The sequence below is a fragment of the Ahaetulla prasina genome, chromosome 4 (genome assembly GCF_028640845.1).
Source record: "Ahaetulla prasina isolate Xishuangbanna chromosome 4, ASM2864084v1, whole genome shotgun sequence".
In the NCBI taxonomy this organism is placed as follows: Eukaryota; Metazoa; Chordata; class Lepidosauria; order Squamata; family Colubridae; genus Ahaetulla; species Ahaetulla prasina.
This window is the reverse complement of record NC_080542.1, coordinates 100923984-100950333: the sequence shown is the minus strand read 5'-3', so window position 1 is coordinate 100950333 and position 26350 is coordinate 100923984. Positions and strand designations below refer to the sequence as shown.

At 35.7% G+C, this 26350-nt stretch overlaps 1 protein-coding gene across 5 annotated transcripts in view; it reads right to left on the bottom strand.

The window, feature by feature from the left end:
- The window catches only part of RFTN1 (raftlin, lipid raft linker 1), a 140228-nt gene that overhangs the window by 81238 nt on the left and 32640 nt on the right, over positions 1-26350 (bottom strand). For all 5 annotated transcript variants that reach the window (XM_058183565.1, XM_058183567.1, XM_058183566.1 and 2 more), the window contains 2 exons: positions 15259-15445; positions 4557-4665 (listed from right to left, as the gene is read on the bottom strand). In XM_058183565.1, coding sequence (XP_058039548.1) covers positions 4557-4665; positions 15259-15445 — 296 coding nt within the window. The remainder of the gene's footprint in view (positions 1-4556; positions 4666-15258; positions 15446-26350) is intronic.

Below are 26350 nucleotides of genomic sequence, written 5' to 3'. Positions count from 1 at the left end.
AATAAATTTAGAGGAAATAAAGATAATAAACGAGCAGTAAATAGTGAGGAAGAAATAAAAAGAAATAGAAAAAGAAAATAACCGAAAAGAAAGATTATAAATAAGTTATATGCACCAAGGGCATATGCACCAAGACAAATTCCTTGTGTGTCCAATCACACTTGGCCAATAAAAAATTCTATTCTATTCTATTCTATTCTATTCTAAGTTGCTTCTGATCTTCTTGATGGTGCTTATATTTATTTAGTTATATGCACCAAGGGCATATGCACCAAGACAAATTCCTTGTGTGTCCAATCACACTTGGCCAATAAAAAATTCTATTCTATTCTATTCTATTCTATTCTATTCTATTCTATTCTATTCTAAGTTGCTTCTGATCTTCTTGATGGTGCTTATAGATACATTTTAGTTTTAGTTTTCCTCTCTGAAGTTATATCATATTTTGCTTCTTTCCATAAGGTACCTTTTTAGATCTTTAAACTATAAATCACAAGTCATTTATCTCTTTTCTTCAGCAAAAAAACTGAAAACACCATCCACAGTCACTTGTTTCGTGAGATGGGAAGCGATATCTATTGGGCAAATAAATATATAAATAGTATTATAAATGCAACTTAATCACCCACTACTACTAATGGATTATTAAAATGAAAAATCCTGAAGAAATAGAAGAACATGGAATTTAAGTAAAATTTCGACTAAGTAAATGCAATAATATATGAGGTAGAAGGCGTAGAATTTTGTGAAATTAATGTTTTCATTGTCAGCATGTTTTAAATAACCTAAATCAAAGCCATGGGCTTGTGGCCAACTTTACTGATTCACCAGTTATAAACTGCAGTGACTTACAATTGAGTCATTTCCTACTTAGACTACTCTAGATGAAGCTCCCCTTGAAGACAATTCACAAGCCATAGCTGGCACAGAATGTGGCTGTCTGATTTGGGTTAACTGGTACATACATGCATTCATTCATACATACATACATACATACATACATACATACATACATACATACATAATGAAGGAAAATTCTCCAGGTTCCAAGAACTTGAAAATACATATAAGCGCTTCTACAACTGCATTTCTGATTCTATAAAGTTTGTCCCTCTCTTTACTCTCCCATCATTACGATTAAGGCTTCATTTTTTTCAGGGAGCTCTCAGAGAGATCACTATGTAGGCAGACTGCACTTTAATGGGGCTTGATGAACATGTTTTTATAATGGTCTTGCATTAATTGGTTTGTTCATTTTATTGTTCTACAATTATAAATATGTAGAATTGATACAGATAAGTATAAATTAATAAGTATAAATTAATAAACAAACACAGATTCTGCATCAATGGATAGTATAGGATTAGAGCGAAATAAAGAAAATAAATACATAAAAGGAAATGGGAAGCAGGATATTACCTATTAAACTGGGTACTTCCAGGTGCAGACTGTAGAATAGATCATGAGTCATTAGTATCAAATACATAAGTTGAACAAAAAATTAAATTATATATGTTCATGAAACTATATGGCAATAATTGACAGGCATAACTTCACATATTTAGGCATGTAATGGAAGAGAACAACGGATTGAAAAATGACAATGCTTGACTAGGTAGAAAAAATAGAAGGGAGAACAAGGGGAGGGCAGGATGGTCAGGATCAGATATATTACTGGAGTGTCCCAGGAAAAGCTGAGATGAACAGCAAGTTGAAATGGATGGCAACTGTCCATATTAAGTAATATTGAGTTTGGCTCAACTACATACCAATAAATCAACCATCCAAGCCACCAAGTAACCAGCCATCCGGGAGCTGTGCTAAGATTTGGAGTCATTGCAACTTGGGCTAATTAGAAGGAAATAATAAAACTTCCATGATCTGGATGTTAATGTAACATATTCCTTATAACCTTCAAGCATTACCATATATGTGACTTTTATTTTAGGATTGTGCACTACTTTGGATTCTGTTTCCAAAATTTGCTTCAAACCATACAGATAATACAATTTTGGGGAAATGCACAACAACTTTAAGATGTTGCAAATAATTACTATATTCAGTCTTTTTTCTTTTCTTTTCTTTTTTTGCTTCACAATACCCTCTATTCAGTGAATCCAAAATGCTGCACAGGATAATGTATAACAAAAAGATATAATGGATTTACTAGATCTGAGCATTAAAAAAAAGGATAAACATGTGATTTTGACTTATTTTTAATCTAAAAATGTTACAATGAATCTTGATCTGTTTTCAAGCACTATATTTTGAAGTATGCAACAAATCATATATGCATATACTAGCAAGTGTTAGTTTCAAAACTCTGTTCTTCAGACAATTTCTGGAATGCTGGGGTTAAGCACTATAGTCTTTTTCCACAGCTATTTTCAGTTTAGCCAAAAAGATGAACCCAATCTTGATTGCAGGAAATATGACTTCAGTAACAGAGTTGTTAATACTTGGAATACACTACCTGACTCTATGGTCTCTTCCCAAAATCCCCAAAGTTTCAACCAAAAACTGTCTACTATTGACCTCACCCAGTGGTGGGATTCAGCCAGTTCGCACCACTTCGGGAGAACCGGTTGTTAAGTTTCTGAGCAGTTTGGCAAACTGGTTGTTGTAAGAAATCATTAGGGCAGAGTACCGGTTGTTAAATTACTTGAATCCCACCCCTGACCTCACCCCATTCCTAAGAGGTCTGTAAGGGGCGTGCATAAGAGCACAAGCGTGCCTACCGTTCCTGTCCTATTGTTTCCTTTCGTTAATATCCAATTAATATAGTTATTACATACTCATGCTTATATATCTGCTTATATGTTGTATAGTTATTTCATGCTTATGCTTATATATATACTGTGTGACAAAATAAATAAATAAATAAAAATGAAAATGAAATGTCACCAGGAAAATATCAATTCATTTAACATTTGTCCCAACTTAGGCTGTAATGGGCTGACTTGCAACCATAATAGGCAGGCATTATGGTTATAATTCGAGAACTACCTGTTATTATAAAGTATTAGAATATTATCATTTTAACTTTTCTAATTTAAGTTTTTAATTAGAGTACTATTTTACTCTATTTTATAACTGAAACTGAAGTGAAGTTTTATAATAGAAGAAAAGAAACAGATAGGGTTACTGTATTACATGATCTCTTGGACAGTTATACTTAAGCAATTAAAACACTTCATATTTCATTATTTGAAATAATCTTTTAAAGTTAATTTAAAAATATTAGCATACTGAAAATACGTTCAATGTAATAATACTATATTCTTAATCATATTCATTTTTATGATACTATTAATGCTTAAGATATGTGCAAGATTAGTTTTCTGTTAGAAAGAAAATATTAAATTAAAATATTTAACCAATATTTTGATAAAACAATAAAAATAAAAGCAAATATGGCTGAAAGATCACTTCCGTTTAAGTATTTGTAATTTTTGATACTTATTTCTGATCTGTATTCACTATAAAACACACAAACACACACACACACACTCCAACTATTATATTTTTCCCTCAGTCAAAATGTATCTGCAACTCATACTGTTGTTAGAAATTGTACTCTTAATAGCCTTGGAAATAAATGCCTGCAACTACCAGCACAAGGGTGTGGCAATTGCTTTCTGTATATTGCTTTTCAATGTACATCAAACAAGTATGAAGCATTTCAGAATGAACTGAGCTGCCTCAAATGATTCCAATAATTCAAGAAAAGAGTCAAGTTAAAAAAAAAGCTAGGAAAGTCTGCTAAGCAAGTTGTGTATATAATTCATCTATAAAAGATTCTGCTTTCTTTACAGGATAATCTGAACTCCGAGCCTAAGAGATTATGAATCAATTGCATCATTTTAACTTTTATTAAACTTATTAAACTTGCACCATATAGATAGAATCTTTACTAGACTAAACTATACTGTTCTAAGCCTAATTATTATACTCTGGGATATTCTAGAGAATGTTAGCCTAAATTTCATCCTCTTTCTCCAAATTAGTTATTGTCTCTGTTGTCTTTTGTCTCCTCCTTGGAATGTGCTCCTTCCTTCCTGGAAAACTGCTGCTTCACAGTAGTCCCTCACACTATTTCTTCCTTTGTAGATCCAATCCATTGCATTTTCTTATATTAAAAATGGCCAGGTTTTGTTGCACAGCAAACAAATTTTACTGCTCAACTGGGTGGCAGGACCTAACTCATCTTGGCTGCTTTGAAAGAGGTAAACAGGATTAGATTACTTTACAACTTGGAGAACAAGGATGCAAAGTTAGACAGGGAAGTTGTAAGAACATCCTGTAAGAAAGCTGTGTATTGTTGGTAAGAAAGAGAGATGGAAATGTCCACAAAATTACAATTTAAATACATATGGAAAATTGGAACTTGATAACTCTATTCTAATTATATTTATTTAAATTGCATGACTAACTTAAATAAAGAAATGCAATGGGTTCCAGAGATGTAATGAATTCTAAGGCCTTTCCGTTCATGATTTTGCATTGACATTTTATTATTTTACAAGCATTTCCAACCAACTTACTTATCAACTTACTTTTTTAACAAGGTCTGGTATTTTTGATTTATCTGGAAGTTGATCTGAGAAGAAGCAACTTTCTATCTCCAAAGTATTCCATTCATTGACAGGTTCTCTTTGCAAAGGTCTGAAAAGAAAAGAGCTCTCAGTTATATCAAGCACCAAAATTATTCAAGTTTTATCCAAAGTTTGGAATATACTTGTATATCTTAAATTGATTCTAATTCCTACAGTAACTATTTTACATGATATCAAATCATAACAACAGGGAATTATAGAAATTTATAGATTTCCTATAACAATAAATAAAGAAATGTAGTCTTGAAGCAAAATTTAATGTATTTGAAAAACACACCATTCTTATTTTCACTAAGCATCATGGAACACGGACTTAATGTCTATATATTTTCTCATATATCTTTTTATTCCACTCTTAGTAAAATATTGCTTTGTTTCTACATACTGCCTTCACTCTAGTTATGCATTATTTATATCTGATTTTTAAATAATTTAATTTCTTGATCTAGTAGACAAGTTGTTCTAATCTGAATGAAAAGTACAAATTGTTCTTGAGCCCCAATAGTAACTAAATATTAGCTAAAGAGGAGGCAGAGTAAAATATAATCTTTTGATTTTTCCTACTCTTATAATTCATTTATACATACATATATCGAAAGAAAGAAATAAGAAAGAAAGAAAGAACGAAAGAAAGGAAGGAAGGAAGGAAGGAAGGAAGGAAGGAAGGAAGGAAGGAAGGAAGGAAGGGAAGGAAAAAAGAAAGAAAATGAATCCTACAAATTTCCTAAAGTTCTATTGCATTCAGAACTATGGAACAAGGGAATTAAAAAGTGAAAATAACTGTCAAGGCAGCCCAGGATTAGATTATCGGACATTATGGACAGCAGCAAGCAGGAAGGAAAGGAGGTAGGAGGGAAGCTCTAACATACCACTCTACCTTTTTAGAACTATAAATTTCATGATACATATTCAGTTTGAAAATTAAAGGATACAGTAGGTTCTTTTATAGCTTTCAAGTGATCATCCAGTTGGTTTTCTGAGAAAGTAGAACAAAAATGCTAATTTCATGCAGTAAACAGGAGGGGGATAAGTGGTACTCAGAAAGGTATTTTCACAGTATTTAAAGGATTAAGCATCATATTGGTTTCCAGAAGTAATGGGTAAGAACAGTTTCTAATTAAGAAAAAAGTCATTTTTCAAAGCAAAGACCTTCCTGTTTTATTATTAAGCATCTTGAATTAGTCGAAATAGTCTTCCTTATGATTAATCCAAACTGCCTTGTAATCTGAATTGTTTTAGTTATTGTTCTCCAGAATGACAGAAGACCATCCATGCTATAATATGCTGTCCATGCTGATATAACCTGGTATAACGACAGGAGAAGGGCAGAATTTTTTTTTTACTTTAAAATTTTTGAAAGACGCCTTAAAATTTAATGGGTCTACTTTTTCCTTATCCCAAATTTTACTGTAATCCTCCGATTTTTGTTTAGTATTAATATTTAATGTAAGACACAATACCGGCATAATAAATATTCAGCACTTACAAACCAAGATACCACTCTCTCCTGCCTCTCGTTTTTGCTCTTTTTAGCTCATACATTCAAATGCTCTGTTATATTATATTACTAGCCTCAAAGTCTCCTGGATTCTTGCAAAGATTTGAGTAAATTTACTGATTTTGCCTGGAGGCAAAATTAATAAACATATTATGATAGTTTACAATTTACTTTGTGTGAGGTTTTTATGGGTAGCAACTGAGATTACAGGATGAAGATTAAGTGCAATTCACAGTTTTTAATAAGTGAGAATATTTATTTTTAATTGTCTTTGTAAGGCATATAAGCTAAATAAATACAACGTACATTTTATAGATGGATTTTCATTGGATGATCAGATAGAAACTACCAAGGGCACTAGAATTACAGCAAAATCAAGCCCCATCATATGTCCCTGGTTCTGAGTCCAAACAATGTCACACATTACAGTATTATGTAATCTGCTCAAATAATCTTGTTTATAAAATTGATTGGACGATTTGGTCTGAAATGGTATAGGTTTTCTGCCTGAGCAGCACATTAGAAGATCTCCAAGGTCCCTTCCAACTCCGTTATTCCATTAAAATGGCCTATGCTTGGATGGCTGAATAGTATAAGGGCAGAATCCTCCAGATATATAAATATTCACACGGCTCTAAGGTAAAGGTAAAGGTTCCCCTCGCACTTATATGCTAGTCGTTACCGACTCTAGGGGGGCGGTGCTCATCTCCGTTTCAAAGCCAAAGAGCCAGCACTGTCCGAAAACGTCTCTGTGGTCCTGTGGTCAGCATGACTCAATGCCAAAGGTGCACAGAACGCTGTTACCTTCCCACCAAAGGTGGTCCCTATTTTTTCTACTTGCATTTTTACGTGCTTTAGAAACTGCTAGGTTGGCAGAAGCTGGGACTAGTAACAGAAGCTCACCCCGTTACACGGCAGCACTAGGGATTCGAACCACCGAACTGCTAACATTTCGATCGACAAGCTCAGCTGTCTTAGCCCCTGAGCCACCGCCTCCCTTCACACGGCTATGCTACTCTCCAAAGATATTAATTCTTCTTTCCTAATCTTACTTTTAAATAAATATGCTATGTAATTGCAATTGACTTTCTATAAGTCTTTCTATAACTTATTCCATATTTCCAATACAGATAGTCCTTGACTTATGACCACAATTGAAAAATGTACGTTGTTAAACAAGACAGTTGTTAAGTGAGTTTTGTCTAATTTTATAATCTTTCTTTGTCAATTGTTAAATGCATCACTGCAATTATTAAGTTAGTAATGCAGATTTTAATTGAATATGAGTTCCCAATTGGTTTTCCTTGTCAGCAGATGGCAAAAAGTGATCATATGACCCCAGGACACTGCAACCATCATGAGTCACCTGCCAAATTTCTGAATTATCTAAAATCTGATAACCAAATATCCTTAAGCCAATGTGTCTAACTGAATGTTCTAAAAGACTACTTTTAGTTTCAAAAGTTTGTTTCAACTAGAAACATCAAAAATTAAACCAGAAATAGTATGCATTCCTGCTTTGTTAATAAATCTCAAGGGCAATAGATTAGATATTATTTTTTTATAGTACCTCATTTGTAAGAAGCATTAAACCTATGGGTAATTGTGCAATACTAGCATTTCCTAAGAAAAAATAAGATCAAAAACTATACATTGCTAAGAAAACAAAATGAAACAATGCAAAGCTATTAAAGTTTATGCATTTTAAAGCTTTTATAGAAATTGTTATATAGATGTTTAATTGAAGGTTTTGTTAAATACATGAAAGTGATTATCTGGTTATCAAGATGACAGAAAAAGATTGCCAATATATGTCTCTGAAACCATAAATGACCTTTTTATTTCCTTCTCGGTTATATACCTCTTCCTCATGTTTTTATTCTAGCAATATGCTTGAAGTGAATCAAATTGTAAAAGAGACAGGCACTCTATTAAGCTACTGCTAGCTAGCAATTCCTCTTCTGCTCAAGGCTTTCCTGAAAGTGTAAATCAGTGTGAATCTGTTCTGCCATGTGAGAATCACTGAGAACAAGCAGTCTCTCGATGAAAATTTGCATCTACAATCTCTTTATACCTGTCGACAACAAAATTCTTTTTTTAATAATTCTGAAACTTCTTCATCAACCTTTGTTGCTTATTTCATAATTTAAAAAATTCTTGGATTTCCATTCTGCCTCAGTTCATTTCAAGGCCTTGTCTGTGTATCTTATTTCTTATTATACAGAAATCATTGGAAACACAAGGTGATAATGAGATTGTTTGACTGGAAACCTTGGTGACTTTATATTTCTGAGAGCGAGTCTGTATGTGGAATATTGAAATAAAAACAGGATTGTCTGTAACTTTGTCTTCTATGTTCATGAATATAATTTCATATAGAATTAAATGGCAAATGGTGTATTAATAATTTGATTATTCAACTATAAGACAATAAAATTAAGAATTCACAGTATGATTCAGAAATAATAAGATGAAAGAAAAATTTGCCTAATGTACGAGATTACAATAATAATAATAATAATAATAATAATAATAATAATAATAATAATAATAATAATAATAATAATTTAATTTGTATACCGCCCTTCTCCCGAAGGACTCAAGGCGGTGCACAGCCAGAATAAAAATACAAAGAGAAACAATACATATAATATTAAGAACACCCCTTAAAAAACTTATTCAATTGGCCAATTTAAAATACAGTAACACCCAATAAAATGTACAAAAATTTAAAACCCGTAAAAGCAAATTAAAATTTTAAAAATCAAGCCAGTCCAGCAAGACGGAATAAATAGGTTTTAAGTTCGCGGCGAAAGGTCCGAAAGTCGGATAGTTGACGAAGTCCAGGGGGAAGTTCGTTCCACCCGGTAGGAGCCCCCACAGAGAAGGCCCTCTCCCTGGGGGCCGCCAGTTGACATTGCTTGGCTGATGGCACCCTAAGGAGTCCCTCTCTGTGAGAACGCACCAGTCGCTGGGAGATAGAAGATGGCAGTAGACGGTCCCGTAAATATCCTGGTCCTAAGCCATGGAGCGCTTTGAAGGTAGTCACCAATACCTTGAAGCACACCCAGAAGACAACAGGCAGCCAGTGCAGTCTGCGCAGGATGGGTATTACATGGGAGCTCCGAACCGCTCCCTCTATCACCTGCATTCTGGACTAACTGGAGTCTCCGGGTGCTCTTCAAGGGGAGCCCCATGTAGAGAGCATTGCAATAGTCCAAGCGAGAGGTAACAAGAGCATGAGTGACCGTGCATAGGGCATCCCGGTCCAGGAAGGGGCGCAACTGACGGATCAGGTGAACCTGATAAAAAGGTCTCCTGGAGACGGTCGTCAAATGGTCTTTGAAAGACAACCGCCCATCCAGGAGAACCCCCAAGTTGCGCACCCTTTCTATCGGGGCCAATGACTCGCCCCCAACAGTCAGTCGCAGCTGCAGCTGACTGTACCGGGGTGCCGGCATCCACAGTTACTCCGTCTTGGAGGGATTAAGCTTGAGCCTGTTCCTCCCCATCCAGACCCGTTCGGCTTCCAGACACCGGGACAGTACTTTGATAGCTTCGTTGGGGTGGCCTGGGGTGGAAAAGTACAGCTGCGTATCATCAGCGTACAGTTGGTATCTCACCCCAAAACCACTGATGATCTCGCCCAGCGGCTTCATATAGATGTTGAACAGGAGAGGCGAGAGAATCGATCCCTGCGGCACCCCACACATGAGGCGCCTCGGGGTCGATCTCTGCCCCCCTGTCAACACCGTCTGCATCTGGTCAGAGAGGTAGGAGGAGAACCACCGATAAATGGTGCCTCCCACTCCCAACCCGTCCAACCGGCGCAGCAGGATACCATGGTCGATGGTATCGAAAGCCGCTGAGAGGTCTAATAGGACCAGGGCAGAGGAATAACCCTTATCCCTGGCCCTCCAGAGAACATCCACCAACACGACCAAAGCCATCTCCGTACTGTATCCGGGCCGGAAGCCGGACTGAAACGGGTCTAGATAGACGGTTTCATCCAGGTACTGGGGTAATTGATGTGCCACCGCACTCTCTACAACCTTCGCCGTAAAACGAAGGTTGGAGACTGGACGGTAATTTCCTAAAACAGCTGGGTCCAGGGAAGGCTTCTTGAGGAGAAGTCTCACCGCCGTCTCTTTCAAGGCAGCAGGAAAGACCCCCTCCTGCAAAGAAGCATTTGGAGCCAGCCTTGTGTCACCTCCTGCGTGGCCAGCACCAACCAGGAGGGGCACGGGTCCAGTAAACATGTGGTGGCATTCAACCTTCCCAGCAACCTGTCCATGTCCTCGGGAGTCACAGGGTCAAAACTATCCCAAATGGTCTCAACAAGACGAGTCTCGAAACTCTCGCCCGGATCTACCCAATTTTGATCCAATCCATCCCAAAGCTGAACGATTTTATCGTATAGATAACCGTTAAACTCCTCAGCACGCCCTTGTAATGGGTCCTCCCGCCCCTCCTGTTGAAGGAGAGAGCAGGTAACCCAAAACAGGGTGGCCGGGCAGTTATCTGCCGACGCAATGAGGGAGGAAACGTAAGAACGCTTCGCTTCCCTCAATGCCACTAGGTAGGTCCTACTATAGGACCTAACTAGTGTCCGGTCAGCCTCAGAACGGCCGGATCTCCAGGCACTCTCTAGGCGTCTTCTCTGGCGTTTCATCTCCCTCAGCTCCTCAGAGAACCAAGGAGCTGGTTGAGACCTGCGCCGGGTCAGAGGCCGCAAAGGCACGACATGGTCCAAAGCTCCAGCCGCGGCCTGTTCCCAAGCCGCGACTAGTTCTTCAGTCGTGCCGCAGGCCAGGTTCTCGGGAAACGGCCCAAACTCCGTCAGGAACCTCTCTGGGTCCATCAGGCGCCTGGGACGGAACCAATGCATTGGTTCCGTCTCCCTGCGGTGGTGAGTAGCGGTCCGAAAATCCAGACGAAGAAGAGAATGATCTGACCATGACAAAGGCTCGATAACTAAATTGTTTAAAATCAGATCATTCGCCCACTGGCCAGAGACAAAAATCAGATCTAGATTAAATCATATTTTAAATTGCTTTAAAATTTATTACTGGCTATGATACTATAGTCTGAATTATTCTGAATTTGAAAGCATTAAGCTCCAACCTATTGGTTTGTTTTTATTAAGCTGCCTGTTATGAGTATCTCTGAGTTCATAATTAATATTGAATTATTAATAGCACTAACAACATTTCACTCTGCTAGAAAAATCTTTCTGGATCTGGCCATCTTCAGGTTATGGGGAGATGCTGACTGAAAGTTTTGGAAGTTAAAATACATACATACATCTGGAGAATATTCCAGCTTGGAATATTTATTAAAAAGTATTAGTCTAGCAATATGTACAACATGCCACAATTATACTGAAAATTTGTATCTTACTATTTATTACTGCAATTTATATACTGTTCGGTTTCAAAAAGCTCCAAGCAGCTTACAAATTAGTATTTTCAAACCTGGCAAATTTAAGAAATGTTGATTTCAATTCCTAGAATTATCCAGCCAGCAGGCAATTGAAGTACACACATCTTGCCAAGTTTGAAAAATACTACACCAGGTGAATCCTACAAAATAAGCTCGTGTAATTCTTTGAACTGAGCCTTTCAGAATTCAAATAATCATCTGTTTCCAAAGTCCATTGAATTCGAATAGTCAGCTTAGAAAATTCATACAATTGTCTAAGATTGTATCATGACCATCACTAGTTTCAATAAGTAGTCTCCAAGATAGAAATGTAATACAAATAGTCCTTGACTTTTAGTAACACCGGCATTGAAAAAAATGATTTATGATCGGTTTTCACACTTACAACCATTGCATCATCCCAGGGTCAGAGGATCACAATTGGGGCACTTGTACTTGGTGTGTATTTATGACAGTTGCATTGTCCCAGGGTCATGTGGTCACCATTTTAACAAGCAAAGTCAATAAGAAAAGCCAGATTCACTTAACGATTACATGATTTGTAAAATGGGGGAAAACTCACTTAATAACTACCTTGCTTACCAACAGAAATTTTGGGTTCAGTTGTGATCTTAAATTATCTGTAGCTTTAGAACAAAAACTAAAATACTAGTGCCAGCACATATTATTTCAAAAGTTACATTACACATATACATTTCTCTGTTAAACAAAATATCAAATGATTCCTGTTCTAATATGGAACTAGTATAGATGGTGATAAATGAAAAATGAGCTATAGATACAAGGAGGGCCTTAGAAACTCAGGGACACTGTTAAAAACAAATGCTTTTTGAAAATTGCACCCTGTATGGAATAGTTTCAAAACAAGCTGTGCTGTGCCAGACACATGAAGGATAAAAGCCTTTTAAAGCATAGCAGGAAATCTTAACTACATTTAAAGAACATAAAATTGCTGCTTAATGAATTTGCACTTACACCTGAGCCTTCAATAATCCTGGTTTTTAGTTACATCAAAAGAACATCTTCAATAACTGTGTAGGCTCTTTAACAAAATGTTGGAATTAGACATATTTATTATCATCTAATTTATAACTAGTCTAACATTGCATACAATTGTACAGCTTTTAAAACTATATATTGTTGCCTAAAATGCTTCTTAATTAAGCAATTTAACTGAAAATACTTTGTTCTATATTGCAGAAAATCCTAACAATACAAGATGCAAAATGCTTTATTTCAACAGATAGCTATAAAAATGGCTGATGAAATGAGGGCCACATAATCGACTTTGTAGTAGCAACATGGACTTTGTCAAATTGTTGTACTTATTAACTAACAGGTATTTTGTATTTTAATTCAACTTATTATTATTATTATTAATAGTTTGATTGATAACTTCTAATATTTTTAAATTAAAAGTTTAAAAACTGTCTTTGTTCCACAGGTCAGGATAGAATATCCAATAATATTTATCTTCTGATAAGAGAGAGCTTGTTAGCTGCTAATTGATATTTGGTTTGTCTCTCCATGAACTTCAAATAACCATAGATCTTTTCCCCGCTCATTAACATCCTAAATTTTATACCCCTGCTTTTGTCAAAATTCATTTAAATGACCAGGTGTGATATTATGGGCTGCAAATATGTAACATGTTTGACTCCATGTAACCGATTTTCTATGAAAAGGAGGGGTTACTTTTGTCCTGTCCAATCAACTTTTCTTTTGTATTTTTTTTGATGTGTTAACTAAGAGGGACTGAAAACTGAGAATCAGGGTTCCCTCTTTGAATGAGAGGAATCCTTTTTAGTCAGAATGTTCTGAATAAATGAATCATAATAAAATGATCTTCCTGTCTTGGTCATTGTTTCATTGGAAAATATGTATGCTGAAGCACAAGCAAATATAAGAAGCCATGTTTGTAACCCATAGCCATACATGTAACTGTTATCAACCACAAGTTTTCTTGTGAAAACCATCTCAAGTGAAAACCACGGTTTTCTATTTAATTTAGTAGTTAGAGTTCATTTTTTTAAACCAAAAAACTGTCCATCCGAACCTCCTTTATGTATTCTGTTATTATTGCAGGTGTTACCTTGTGTGCTTCTTCTACTTTGGTAACATATCATCTAACAACTTATATCTACGTTAGTTAAAGACTGTTTAATTTAATAAGTGTCTGAATATGAATAATATCAATACATGAAAGCTAGTCAATGTGGAGTTTATTAGAAATTTATTAGAATTACTTTTTATAAAAGATTAATAAAAGACCTCCCCTTCAAAATGTTTACTCATCTTTAACCCACAAAGTGCATGTTATTGAGGACAAATATTTCTAAATACAGTATGTTGCTAGTTTTGGTGAAGGACTATTAATCACGAATCACAAAGGAATACTTGATGTGCTAATCAGTTGTTTGGTGGCTAACTATAGTAAGGCAATAAGTAAGATCAGTAGATGTTGCAGGAATTTTTTGATGTCCTCAGTGCAATGGTAAATTTACTGACTTTTTAAAAAATTGGCAAGCAGCTCAAAGCACTTTAGTGGGCCACATATATAGTGGGCCATATAGAGAGAGAGCGGTGTAATGGCTTAATGGTGAAGACGCTTGCATTCCAAGGCTGAGAGTTCAATCCTAGGTAATGGCAGATAGTTCCCTCTCAAAGAGCAAAGAGAAAATATCAGGCACAGACATTGAAAATGCCCATCTCCCAAATCTCAAAAGATGATACAGTTTGCCAACAGAATCTGGAGTAAACCAACTCTGTCATATCTTATCACACACAGAAAAACTATCAGAGTTTCTCAATTTTTCCATTAAAATATTTTCAATACCAAATGTCTAAAGTGGGCATGCAATTCTTCTTCCACTTGTGGACTATAGATGTTCTTGCTGCTACTAGCATAAATACATATTTTTTATATTTTCATCTTTTCCTTCAAACAGTAATAAAATATGTAATTCTTCTTTTACTAGCACAGATGATATATAGATTGTATCTATCACCCTAAAACTAATTCTTGACATTGCCAAAATGTGTATCTTTTATCCAAAAAAATTATGAGGAAGTTTTTGTAGGTTATTGGTATAAAAATGTGGCTTATCAAATGTTCACTGAATTTTGCCTAACTTTAATTTTCCAAATTTCTCATGATTGCTGAACATTGCATAAATCAACATTCACTGTTCCTACAGAAATCAAAGACAACTTTTTCCCTATTTAAAAAATAGATATATGCTGATTCAGAATTATAAAACTGTTAATTGAAAGATGGTCTTATTGACATGGAATATGAAAATTTTTCATTTTTGTTTTAATAGTATTGATACTAATAAAAACACAATGAAAATATTCAAGAGCAAAATACTTTTTTAAGCTGTACTTAACTACTGTCACAATAAGAAACAAAAATATACAAGAATTTTTTCCTAACTTTATGCCCAAGGTTGATTCAAATATGAAACACATTTTCAGCCTGTTATTTTATTTATTATTTATTTATTATTTAAATTTCTATACCGCCCTTCTCCCGAAGGACTCAGACAATGCTGCCAATCTACAGATTCTTAAATAGACTATAGAAATGCTCATGCAATAAGTAAATAGTAATGTGACACTGCTATAATTTCCAACTTGGGTCAAAGCTCAGCAGGAAATCTCCCTAACAATTTTTATTCTCACTTCTCAAAAGAGATTTACCTTTCCATTTTCTTGATCAGTATAGCCCTGAAGATTTGCTCCTGAATTGTCTTCTCATTCTTTTTAGGTGGCTGCAGAAAGGGATAGATAGTAGCCAAGTGGTAGCCCTGATAATAGAAGTCTTGCAGTTTAAGTGGAAGATCACGTAAGGAAGACAGCTTGATTATTGCTGATCTTGGTAACTCCGCTGGAACAAAAAGGTAGATTTATCAATAGACCTGAATTATTCTCTGCAATTATTAATATTTTAAACCTCTACAAGTACATTTTAATCAGTACAGAAAACTCAAAAAATTGCCACATTGTGAAATACAATAGCCCCCATTGATACAAGCTGATCTTAAAAATGGACTGAATTAAAATACCCCAGCACTGACATTTAAAATATCTGCTGTTGATATCAACAAAGAAAATTGATAAACATCATAAAGTAGGATGTCACGTTCTGTGTAAGCATATAAAACAACTGTTGTGGCAATGTGATGGGCAAAGCTGAAGCAAGCTTAAAGATGAGTCCATGATGGGTAAGAGCACAGTTTCTCTCTCTGACCTGTGTTTTCTTTTTTCTGATACCCTGTTCTTTTTTTTCCAGTCTGCAAGGAACAGACATATAACATTTTGGAACAGACATATAACATTTTGGAATTTAACTAACTCTATGGAATTAGAAAACATGTTACTCACATTACTCACTCAGTTGCCAAAAATTTAAACTACAGAATACCACCTATTTCCCTAAACTGTGACAAGAAATCCTCAGCCTATTTCTGGATTTCACCCTTCAATAAAAATATCTCCAATTGGACCACTAAAAGCTGGTAGAAAAACAGCTGGTTTTCTTACTAAAAACTACACAAAAAAATGCATGGTAAAAATTTGCTAATTTGTCTTGGTAATCCTAAATGATCTCCACAGAATCTTATGATTGTGATAGATATAATTATTAATATATTTTACATGTTATTTAATATATGTGAAAAAAGCAATCACATGCCTCAGGAATTCTGAAAGAGATCAAATAAATTTCACAAAACTGCATGATCTCTGATGCAAGATCTAAGTTCAATCTGACACAAGAGTCATAATACTTCAGCCAACTAACTAAAATCCTGTTAGCACCTGAACTTCCTTTATGATATAGAGTAGGATCTTATATTTAAGGGAAAAGGTTAGGGATTTGCAGTAAAAGTCTATTATGGAATGGCTGCTACCAGGTTGTAGATAGTGCCTAGTTGACCTGCGCCCACATAAAGTCTCAACGACTTCTTCATTTATCAAAAGGTTTGCTTCTCTAACCATAGAAGAAATACATACGTGCAGTAAATAAATATGTAAAATATATAAAATCTTTAAAATTTGTTACTGATTTTCCCCAGTGACCTCAAGGCAACTTTATAACATCTATTACTAAGTGTGAGGGGAGAGGTAGTGGCTCTAGGTGCAAGGGTCCATTGTGCTCAAACTGTGTTTGCATTTCAAACCATGTTTCAGGCATCTTCTATTGTATAGAATTAATATTCAATATATGTAAACATAGAGACTCGGTGGCTAAGACGCTAAGCATGTTGATCAAAAGATCAGCAGTTCAGCGATTCGAATCCCTAGTGCCTCGTAATGGGGTGAGTTCCTGTTACTTGTCCCAGTTTCTGCCAAGCTAGCTGTTCAAAAGCACGTAAAAAATCCTGGTGGGAAGGTAACAGCATTCTGTGCGCCTTTGGCATTTAGTCATGCCAGCCACCTGACCACGGAAACGTCTTCAGACAGTGCTGGCTTTGGCTTTGAAATAGAGATGAGAGTCAGGAATGACTAGCACATATGTGCAAGAGGGACTTTTACCTTTATCTTTATATGTAAACAGTAAAACTTCGCACAAGCTTGCAATCAAAGGGGATTTATCAAATATCATGTCAACTATTTGGAGAAAGGTGTGCATGGCCTCAGGAAAAAGGTCTAGAGTAGCCAGCAGTTACCTCATATAGAGTGAGGCTAATGTGCTTTATCAGCACTGGAAGGAAGACACCAAAGATCAGCTGGGCATAGCAGGGTGTGTGAAGTAAAGGACAATGGGGATGGCTGGAACTTCAAGCTGGGGTGCGGGGCTGGCTGGCTGCAACACAGGGCTCGAGTTAATACTTTAGCAGCAATGCCAGTGGCATGGCATTGAAGTAGAAGCCTGAAGGCAGTGGCAGCTGGTTAAGACTGCTGAAGGTCCAACTACTTCAGCCCCAGTGCTACCATTCCAAGGAATGCCACTGCGAAGGGTGAACAATAGGTCAGAGATGGAGGGGGGAGAAAAATGGAAGAGGTTGTTGAAGCACCCTATGATTGTATATATAAGTAGGCCACCAAATGTCCAAATTTTTATCACATGACTGGACAGCTGCTGCAATAGACATTAACTTCAGGGACTGGGTCTAAGTACCATTTGTTCAATATTGCTATAACTTCAAATGGCAAGTGAATGAATGGTTGTTAAGCAAGAATTGCCTGTGAGTTCTTTTTTATTGTAATTGTATAGCAGCCATCAGAAAAATATTGTATAGATAGGCCTAAGATATTATAATGAAAGTTAGAAATAATGAAACCCTGGGACTACCAATTAAATGCTACCTCATGTGAATCAGGGACCACTTTTGGAAATAAGCCAAAATGTTTATGGTATCACATACAACAGTTTTGTGAAGAGATGTTATAAAAGTAATTATCAATGCTTATATTTTCTGCACTTCATTTCCTATTTTTTTTTAAAAAAAGAAGTGAAAGTCTGTTAGATTTTAACATTAAAGTCTTTTTAAATGCTTGTAGAATTCAGACAAATTGTTTAAGTATATATGACAGTGCCGTCCTGCTAAAATTAACAATGCTTTAGGGAGCTCACAGTGTACGTCACTAACAGAGTGTATGAAAAGGGAAAGGAACAGTGCAAATGTAGCCATAAAATTGAATGCCAAGAGAAAAGGATCACCCCTTGTTTAGCATTTCTTTTTTTATATTAAAGAGTTTTACAAGAAATTTTTTTCATTACGTCCCACTCCCCTCCCCCCACCCACCTTCACACCTGCTCAGACTTCCCAGAGCAAAATACAGGGTATAAAATCTAACAATCATAAGTTAGAATACACTAATTATCAATAAATTCCCATCCCTCCCCTATAACTTCAACTCTCCTTCTCCATAATAAAGGAAAGGAAAGGAAAGGAAATGTTCATTCATAAGGTATTTGATGTTTCTTTATCCAGTAATTGTTCTAAATATAGTCCATCTTCTTCATTCCAGTATATTTTCTTTTGAGTATTCATTCAAGTACACTGAAATTTCCGCCACTTCCAACAAATTCAGTACTTTTAACGTCCAGTCTTTGATAATAAGCAAATATTCCACCTTCCAATGTTACACTACCATTAATCTATTAAATTTAAAATCAGTTTAATCCCTATTACCAATCCTTAACTATACCCAATAACATCAATTACTAAATAAACATTATCTTCTTCTTATTTTTTATATAATCAACCAAACTTTAACATTTTATAACATTTTCTCTCTTAACTTTTTAACTTATATAAAATTAACATTTATCCCAATTTTTCTTCTCCCTCTATACTTTCATCACAATAAATTACCAAATATTTTATAGCCATTTTATCATACAAGCCTTAACCAATTCCATTTCTTTTTTAATTTTTTCCCAACACTTTATATGACCCAACATCAATTTTTGTCCAACATAGCTAAATCCACCATATATAATAAAATAACATCAATATAATATGTCTCCCACATTTAACTTACAAATTAAAACAATTACACCCCAATTTAATTTCCAAATACCATTTACAAAACATTTTATATAAAAAAAAATTCCTTGAGTTTTATACTTATCTAATTAACTACTTAAGCCAAATATAAAGTATCCTTTCTACTTTTTATATCCAAAAATTTTACTTGTGATTTACCCTTTCCCATAAAGAAACTCTTTTCGTTTGAAATTGTTGCTTCTTTACTCCTTGTTCTTTACGTTTAGTAATTACAATCATTCTTTGCTCTTCCCCTGCTGCTTTCAACCTTTCTTCCTCCTTAGTCACAGCCTCTACTTTAGATTGTATTTGCTCTGCTACCTTCTTACACTTTTTAACCACTTCCACTTCTCTTCCCATTTTAGCTTCTAGCAGTGGTAGAGTTCCAGTCTTCAATACGTTAGTATAAAAATCTCTTGCTTTAAACACCGTATTAAGTCGATATTTCTCTCCTGCATAGTTTACTGTTAGTCCAGCTGGAACATCCCATCTTAACCGTATCTGACGATTTCTAAATTCATCCACCAAAAAAGCAAACTCTTTTCTATTTCTTAAAATTTTAAAGGGAATTTCTTTTAGCACTAATACCTCTTGTCCTAATATTTAAGTTTTATTTTTATAAGAAGCTTGTAAAATCTCAGTCCTAATCTTCCTAGTTGTAAAATAAATCACTACATCTCTTGGTAACTGTCTTTCTCTTGCAACCATGAATTAACACGATATATTTTTTCAATTTGCATTTTAAAATCTACAGGTTTCTGTCCAACCATCTGTGCAAAAGCTTCTGCAAAAACATCTTTTAATTTCTCTCACTTATTTTCTTTCAAACCTCTTACTCTCAATGCAGATTCCATTACTCTATATTGCAACAAAACCCGTTCTTCATCTTCAATCTCTACCTTGATCTGAAGCTCCTCTATTTTATTTTTTAAGTCCAAATTAACTTGATTAACTTCTTCAACTCTTTCATCCAACTGTTTTGTATATTCAAGAAAACTTTTAAATGCTGCCACCGTATCTTCTTTTATATCTTCGTCCTGAGCTGCAAGAGTGTCTTTAATTTTCATTATTTTCTCTTCAATTTCCTTAAACTTTTGGTCTATAGCAAAAATTTGAGCCTTTAAAAATTTCTTCAACTCTTCTTGTAATTTATATATTTGAGCTAATGAGGCACCAGTTTTCTTAGAAACAGCAGGCTTTAATTGCATAAAAGCCATCTTACTTAAACTTTGTACTTTTCAACAAAGTCAAATCTGTTCCTAAACACCTTATTTGGATTGGGTAAATCAATTCTGTAGTCCTTCAACTTTTCTCTTTAACATTTCTTCAGATAAATATAAAATCCAGCAAGTTTAAACAAAGTTAAGGGCGCTAACGATACTAACAAGGACTTTCTTAACTTTCGCTTTCACGCCCTATTAAGCAGAGACGCCATTTCCTTTCTTCTCAAATACCATTCAGAAATCGAGTTGAGGTCTGTTGCTTACATCAGCCTGTCCTGCCATTGCTCCGTCTGCTTAAAGTAAATTAAGATTTAGTCTTCATCTTGATAGCAGCGATGGTCGCGGCGTTTTGTTCTGCATTAATATATTAATGCAGAGGCATCCCGGATCCGGAGCTTTCGCCAGGCTTAAATAGGGAGCTCTCACCCTTCGAGCCCCTAGAATTTTTTCTGGGGCTCTCAGGGAGATCTACCTCCACCTGGCAGCTCATCTTTCCCTCTTCTCCCGAGAGAAGAGTACACTGGACACTCCAGTACGCTGTCTGGACGACTTTAACAAGATCGCGGGGCTGACGGTCTGAAAGGACCGTCTCCAATGCCTACGGCACCATTGGAGGTCCCCTTGTTTAGCATTTTATTGCGAAGATTCTTTAATTTTATTACCTTGATCTAACAACGTAAAATGTTCACATATAACTCCTATTGATTATTGGCCAATGAACTTATCCAATATGGCCATCAAATTCTAATTTTTAATTTACAGTATTTTTCAGAGTATAAGAACACCAGAATATAAGACGCACCAAGATTTCAAAGAGGTAAACAAGAAAAAAAAGTTTTTACCCTCCCTGGCCCCCAGGAACACTCTGCAGGTCACCCAAACCCTCAGCATGTCCCATTTTCGCAAAAACAGGCCTGCAGAGAGTTTGGGAGCCTGGGGAGGGCAAAAATGCCCCCATTTTTGAAGAAAACGGGCCCATTTTTGGCTTCCCAAACTCCCCATGAGTTGTGTTTTTGCCCTCCCCAGCCCTAGGAGCACTGCAGGCCTCCCAAACTCTCTGCAGGCATCCCAAACCCTCTGCAGGCCCCGTTTTTGCAAAAAAAAAATGGGTCTGTTTTTGGCAAAAACAGGATGCGCAGGCACGGGGGTTCAGGAGGCCAAAATTGGCTGTATTCAGTGTATAAGACGCACCAACATTTCCACCCTCTTTTAGGGGGGGAGAAGAGTGTCTCAGAAAAGTACGGTAATTAAATTAAACTGATAATTAAAATACCAAGGGGTCCTTGGTGTTCTCTAAACTTGGTCATTTTCTTGAGAAGACCCACATTAGTTGATAGTTTCTGAGAATTCTTGATGTATGACAATGTTATTCTTTTTAGAGCTTGTGTTGGTTGTGCTGTATTAGTTTGTTTGGTTGCCAATAAGTGAACGGTAAACAGCCCAACCAAAGAACCTCTATAACTTACCCCAGGGCAAGCTATTAGAATATAAACTGAGAGCAAGCCCCACTCGTTATTAAAATTAATGATGTTACTAGTTTGGGTAATGAAACATCTGCAAGACAACAACCAAGCTCAGAGAGCACCAAGGGCTGTTCTCCTTAACCCTGATATTCTCCTTTATTAATATTCTCCTTTATTAATTAAACTACCAACAATATATCTTCTCTTATTGATATTTTTATACCAAAGTACTCTGGGGTAAGCAGGGGGAGAAAGAAACTTAGCTGTTATTAATAAAATCTTTACCTAAATTATTTTATCAAGAAATATGTGGAAAATTTTGAGAAGAGTTATAATGTACAGACTACTATTTCCAATAATGACAAGATCTTATTCAATATGCTACACAGCTAGTCCTTGACTCATGATAATCATTTAACCTGCCCTTTATGGTCAGATGTGGTGATGGCCACTAAGTGAAGTAGTCACATTATTTATGACCCTCCATCCCAGCCTTCCCCGATGCAGTCATTAAATGAACGTAAAGGTCATTAAACCGAGTTTGGAGTACACCTCCTAGGGCTCCAGTGGAAGCCCTAGGTGGTGTAGTGTAGGTCCCGTCCTGGGCCTCCCAAGGTCTCCACCATCCCCTGAAGGCAACCTTTCTTCGTTTCCTGTCCCTTGGGATGCCTGCTTCCCACCCCCCCACTAGATCCCAATTCTGCTCCTTACCCACATCACCAATAGTGCACTTATATTTCGAAGATCTCTGGACCACAGGTTAGGGAACAAAGACATGCCTTCTCATTGCTGGGCTGTGTCACAGTTGTTCGAATGTACTGTCCACTGTAGCACTGTACAGTAGAGTATGAGATTCCACTATGATTTTTTTAAATGATATTGACATACACTATACATGAGAGTTTGTGGCTTTTCTCATGGGAAGAAAAAGTGATCGGCTAAAACCTCCAAGTCTATTGTGTCCAGTTCACAGGGCAGCTTTTTAAAACTACTTATTAGATGCTTCAGCAAATATTACAAAATTAGCTAATGGAGCCAATATGATCAATGCCCTCAGCAGACACTGGAAAACTAAAAAAAAAAATCAATTTGGATGCAAATACAGCCAGTATTTAAAGTACACCAAAGACAGTTTCTAGCGGACTAGAAAAGGGCTAAGGTCAAAGGACAGCAAGCCCTCAGTGTTATTGGACAAATGTAATTGCACTGACCCATTTAAACAGCAACTATTCTTCCGTATTGTTAGTTGTAATCTATTTTGTGAAGCAGAAATAAAACCCCAAACCTAAAATATCTTCTTATCACAGTGTTAGGAAATGCAAGCTGTACTAGCTGTAGTTGGCCTTTAAATCATGGTGTCTGAGCTGATGCACTGAAAAGTGTCAAAATGTAGTTAATGAGAGTATCAAAAGCAGGACTCATTTCAAATGCCAGATACATTACAGTTATTGGATTTTGCATTTATGTTCTTAATAGGAGGATGAAAAAATGAAGATGAAAGCAATAGCAAAGGAAAACCCAGTTAAGTCTCATCCCCCACAAAAGAAACAATAAAATGGGAGGCAAGACAAGAAGCAATGAGTGAAAGCTACCCAGAGAAAAAACCAATTTAGAACAAAGGAGAAACTTCCTGACAGTGAGAACAATAAGTCAATGGAACACCTTGCCTCCCAGAGTTGTGGATGCTTCATCCTTGGTGGTTTTCAAGAAAAGATTGGGCAACTATTTGTCCGGGATGGAATAAAAAATCTTGCCTTGACCAACAGGCTGTACTGGAAGACCTCCAAGGTCCCTCCCAGCCTTATGATTCTATGCTGATCTCCATGTACGTGGTACAAGTCATCTTTCCATGCTACCCTATTACAGAAAGATAGCATGCAATTTTTGAAATGTATCACATATTATATTCCTATTCCATTTTTCTTCAACACTCAAGGTAACTAATAACAATAATCAACAAAACATACAAACAAGCCTGAAAATAGTCCAACCACTAGCTCTCTACTATACGAAGTTAACTTGTGTAATAAGTTACATCTTTAAACCCTTTTATTAATCTCAACAAATCCAATATGTTATGCAAGTATTCTACTATATTACTATTTCTGGAACAGTAAAAAGCCATTGCTTATTATGAACTAAGCAGATGAAATTTTAAATCAACACCTGTCCTCCAAATCTTTTTTGTGGTTCACAGTGGCCTTGAAACTGCACAGCTGTAATACAAGAGCAAACCAAAGACAAATTGATTTTAGCAGCGAACAAGATTTAAAATTGTGCAAGATAAGATAAACTTAAAAGTCTTCAAGTTGAATTCAACATCTGGTGACATATGGACATATCCACAAATTATGGAAGTACAAACCAGATTTACCATTAAAAGCAATCCCTGCCACATATTACTGCACACACAAAGTGTCCAATTCTAAATAACTAGACATAACATTTTGCTGGCCAAATCTATGCTAAATTCAAAATGGTCTCAGATCAAAATTCAAAGGGAGGAAATTTGGAGTGGAACTTCCACTGGATTCAACATGCTAATAAATACTTATCAGATGTTGACTCCTCTTTCTTCCCACAATCCATGAGTCTGCCTGGAAATTGTGTGTGAGTTTGCTCTTCCCATGCTTTGTCTTTTTTGCACTTATTTTTTGCACTTCTAATGTTGCCCTCTATTGTTCTGACATAGTCTTATTGGCAAATCATGAATTGGCACCAAGTACTTTGAAATTAAAATGGAGATTTCAGATGACAGACATTATTTACATTTCCGTCCTCTTTAGTCAGTGTATTTTGATTTAGGATTTTACTCCAAATGACTATAATCTCATCCACTGATATCAAATAGACTTCTGTCTTACTGTTTCAATCCAATCTACTTTGCTTAGGTCATATCCAAGAATGAGGAGTAAAACATTATTGTATTAATTATTATTAATTTCTGTTTATGAAAATAATCTATGAAACTAGTTTAAGCTCAAACTAAATCTTTAAGTTTCCTATCTATGTGTAAGACATCTATTTTAATTAAAACCCATTTTTGCTCCTGTCCATTTTGGGAGGAGGGAACATACCTGAGTACAAATTATCTGTATAGCTGTAAACTGAAATGTTCTTGTCAGCAATTCATGCAAAATAGTACAAAGAAAATATATTAGAAAGGAATCAGAGACTGCATATTTCCAAAGATCAGATACAGCTTTTTTTTTCCTCGAGGAAAGAAATATCTTAGAAGGCAACGGAAAACTCTCATTAGCTTCTCATATGAACTGTATCTTTGATCATTATGCTGAAATTTGACAGGTATGCCAAGCAACAAACTTCTCACCAGGTTCTCATAATAGTCACTGTATAAAGTTCATTTCAAATAACAGGGAGCCTTCACATATTAAAAAGATTAAGACATTACAATACGGAAAAGTTCCATAGATGTCACATTATTTACAAATGAAAATATCAAAATAAATTAATCTGAAAATTATGAATAAAGTATGAAGTCTAGAAATTAAAGTGAGAGTCTTGAATAAGTTAAGGGATGATGCAGATAATAATAAAAGAAGAATAAAAATCAGTCTGCTTCTGATACATTTTGCTAGCTAAATTTGCAACTGTTTTTTTATATAATAACAAAGAGAGTTATCGTATGAATTAATTTGTTACCTCCCATCATACTATTTATTAAAATGCAAAACAAACTGACCTTTACTTGTACTCTGCATCTCAAAAAGAAAAAAGAAAGAAAAGAGAAGAGGGAAAGAATGGCACAATAAGTGGTCTCTTGTTAAGCTGCTGTTATGTGAAGTTTGGAACTGTTTCAGAATAATTTTTATTTTGGTACTGTATTGTGTTTATTTCAGAAAGCTGTGCTCAGAAACAGCATCTGTCTTTTCTCTGTAGCCTTGCTTCTTTTTTTAACCAGCTGGGTTGACTGCCTTGATGAAGCTTTTCAAATGATCAATAGCTAAAATTAAAACATATTTGCAAGATTATTTTCATTGTTCTTCACCACATGTTCACTGAATAAAATGCTTCATTATTGTCTGACTTTTTGTTATCAAGCTGCACCCTTTACACTTCCTGTCAGTTTTGCTATCATCAATTTGATGAGAGAGAAAAAGAGTGGGTGGCAGGACAGATAAGTAAGTATTAGATAGTAAGCAATCTTTAGAAATAATCACCAATGCACTACTTTACATGTTTGCTTATCATTTTGAAATTATATTTTTGTAAGCAATGTAATGTAAAAAATTGTATTTTTGTGGTATCACATTTCAGGGGCTTGATGATCAAATTATAATATGACAAACAATGGAAATGAAACAACATCATGGGATAAACCAGTTCCAATTACATAAGAAGAACTGCAATGTCTTTAAAATCTAGGGCATTTATTACCGCAATTAGTATATCTCATAAATATCTTAAAAATTGTCTATAAAGAGATTGATGATCTTTTTTATATACCGTATATACTCGAATATAAGCCGATCCGAGTATAAGCCGAGGTCCCCAATTTTACCCCCAAAACTGGGGTAAACTGGGGACTCGAGTATAAGCCGAGGGTGGGAAATGAGGCACCTACCGGTTGAAACCCTCCTCCCTCAGC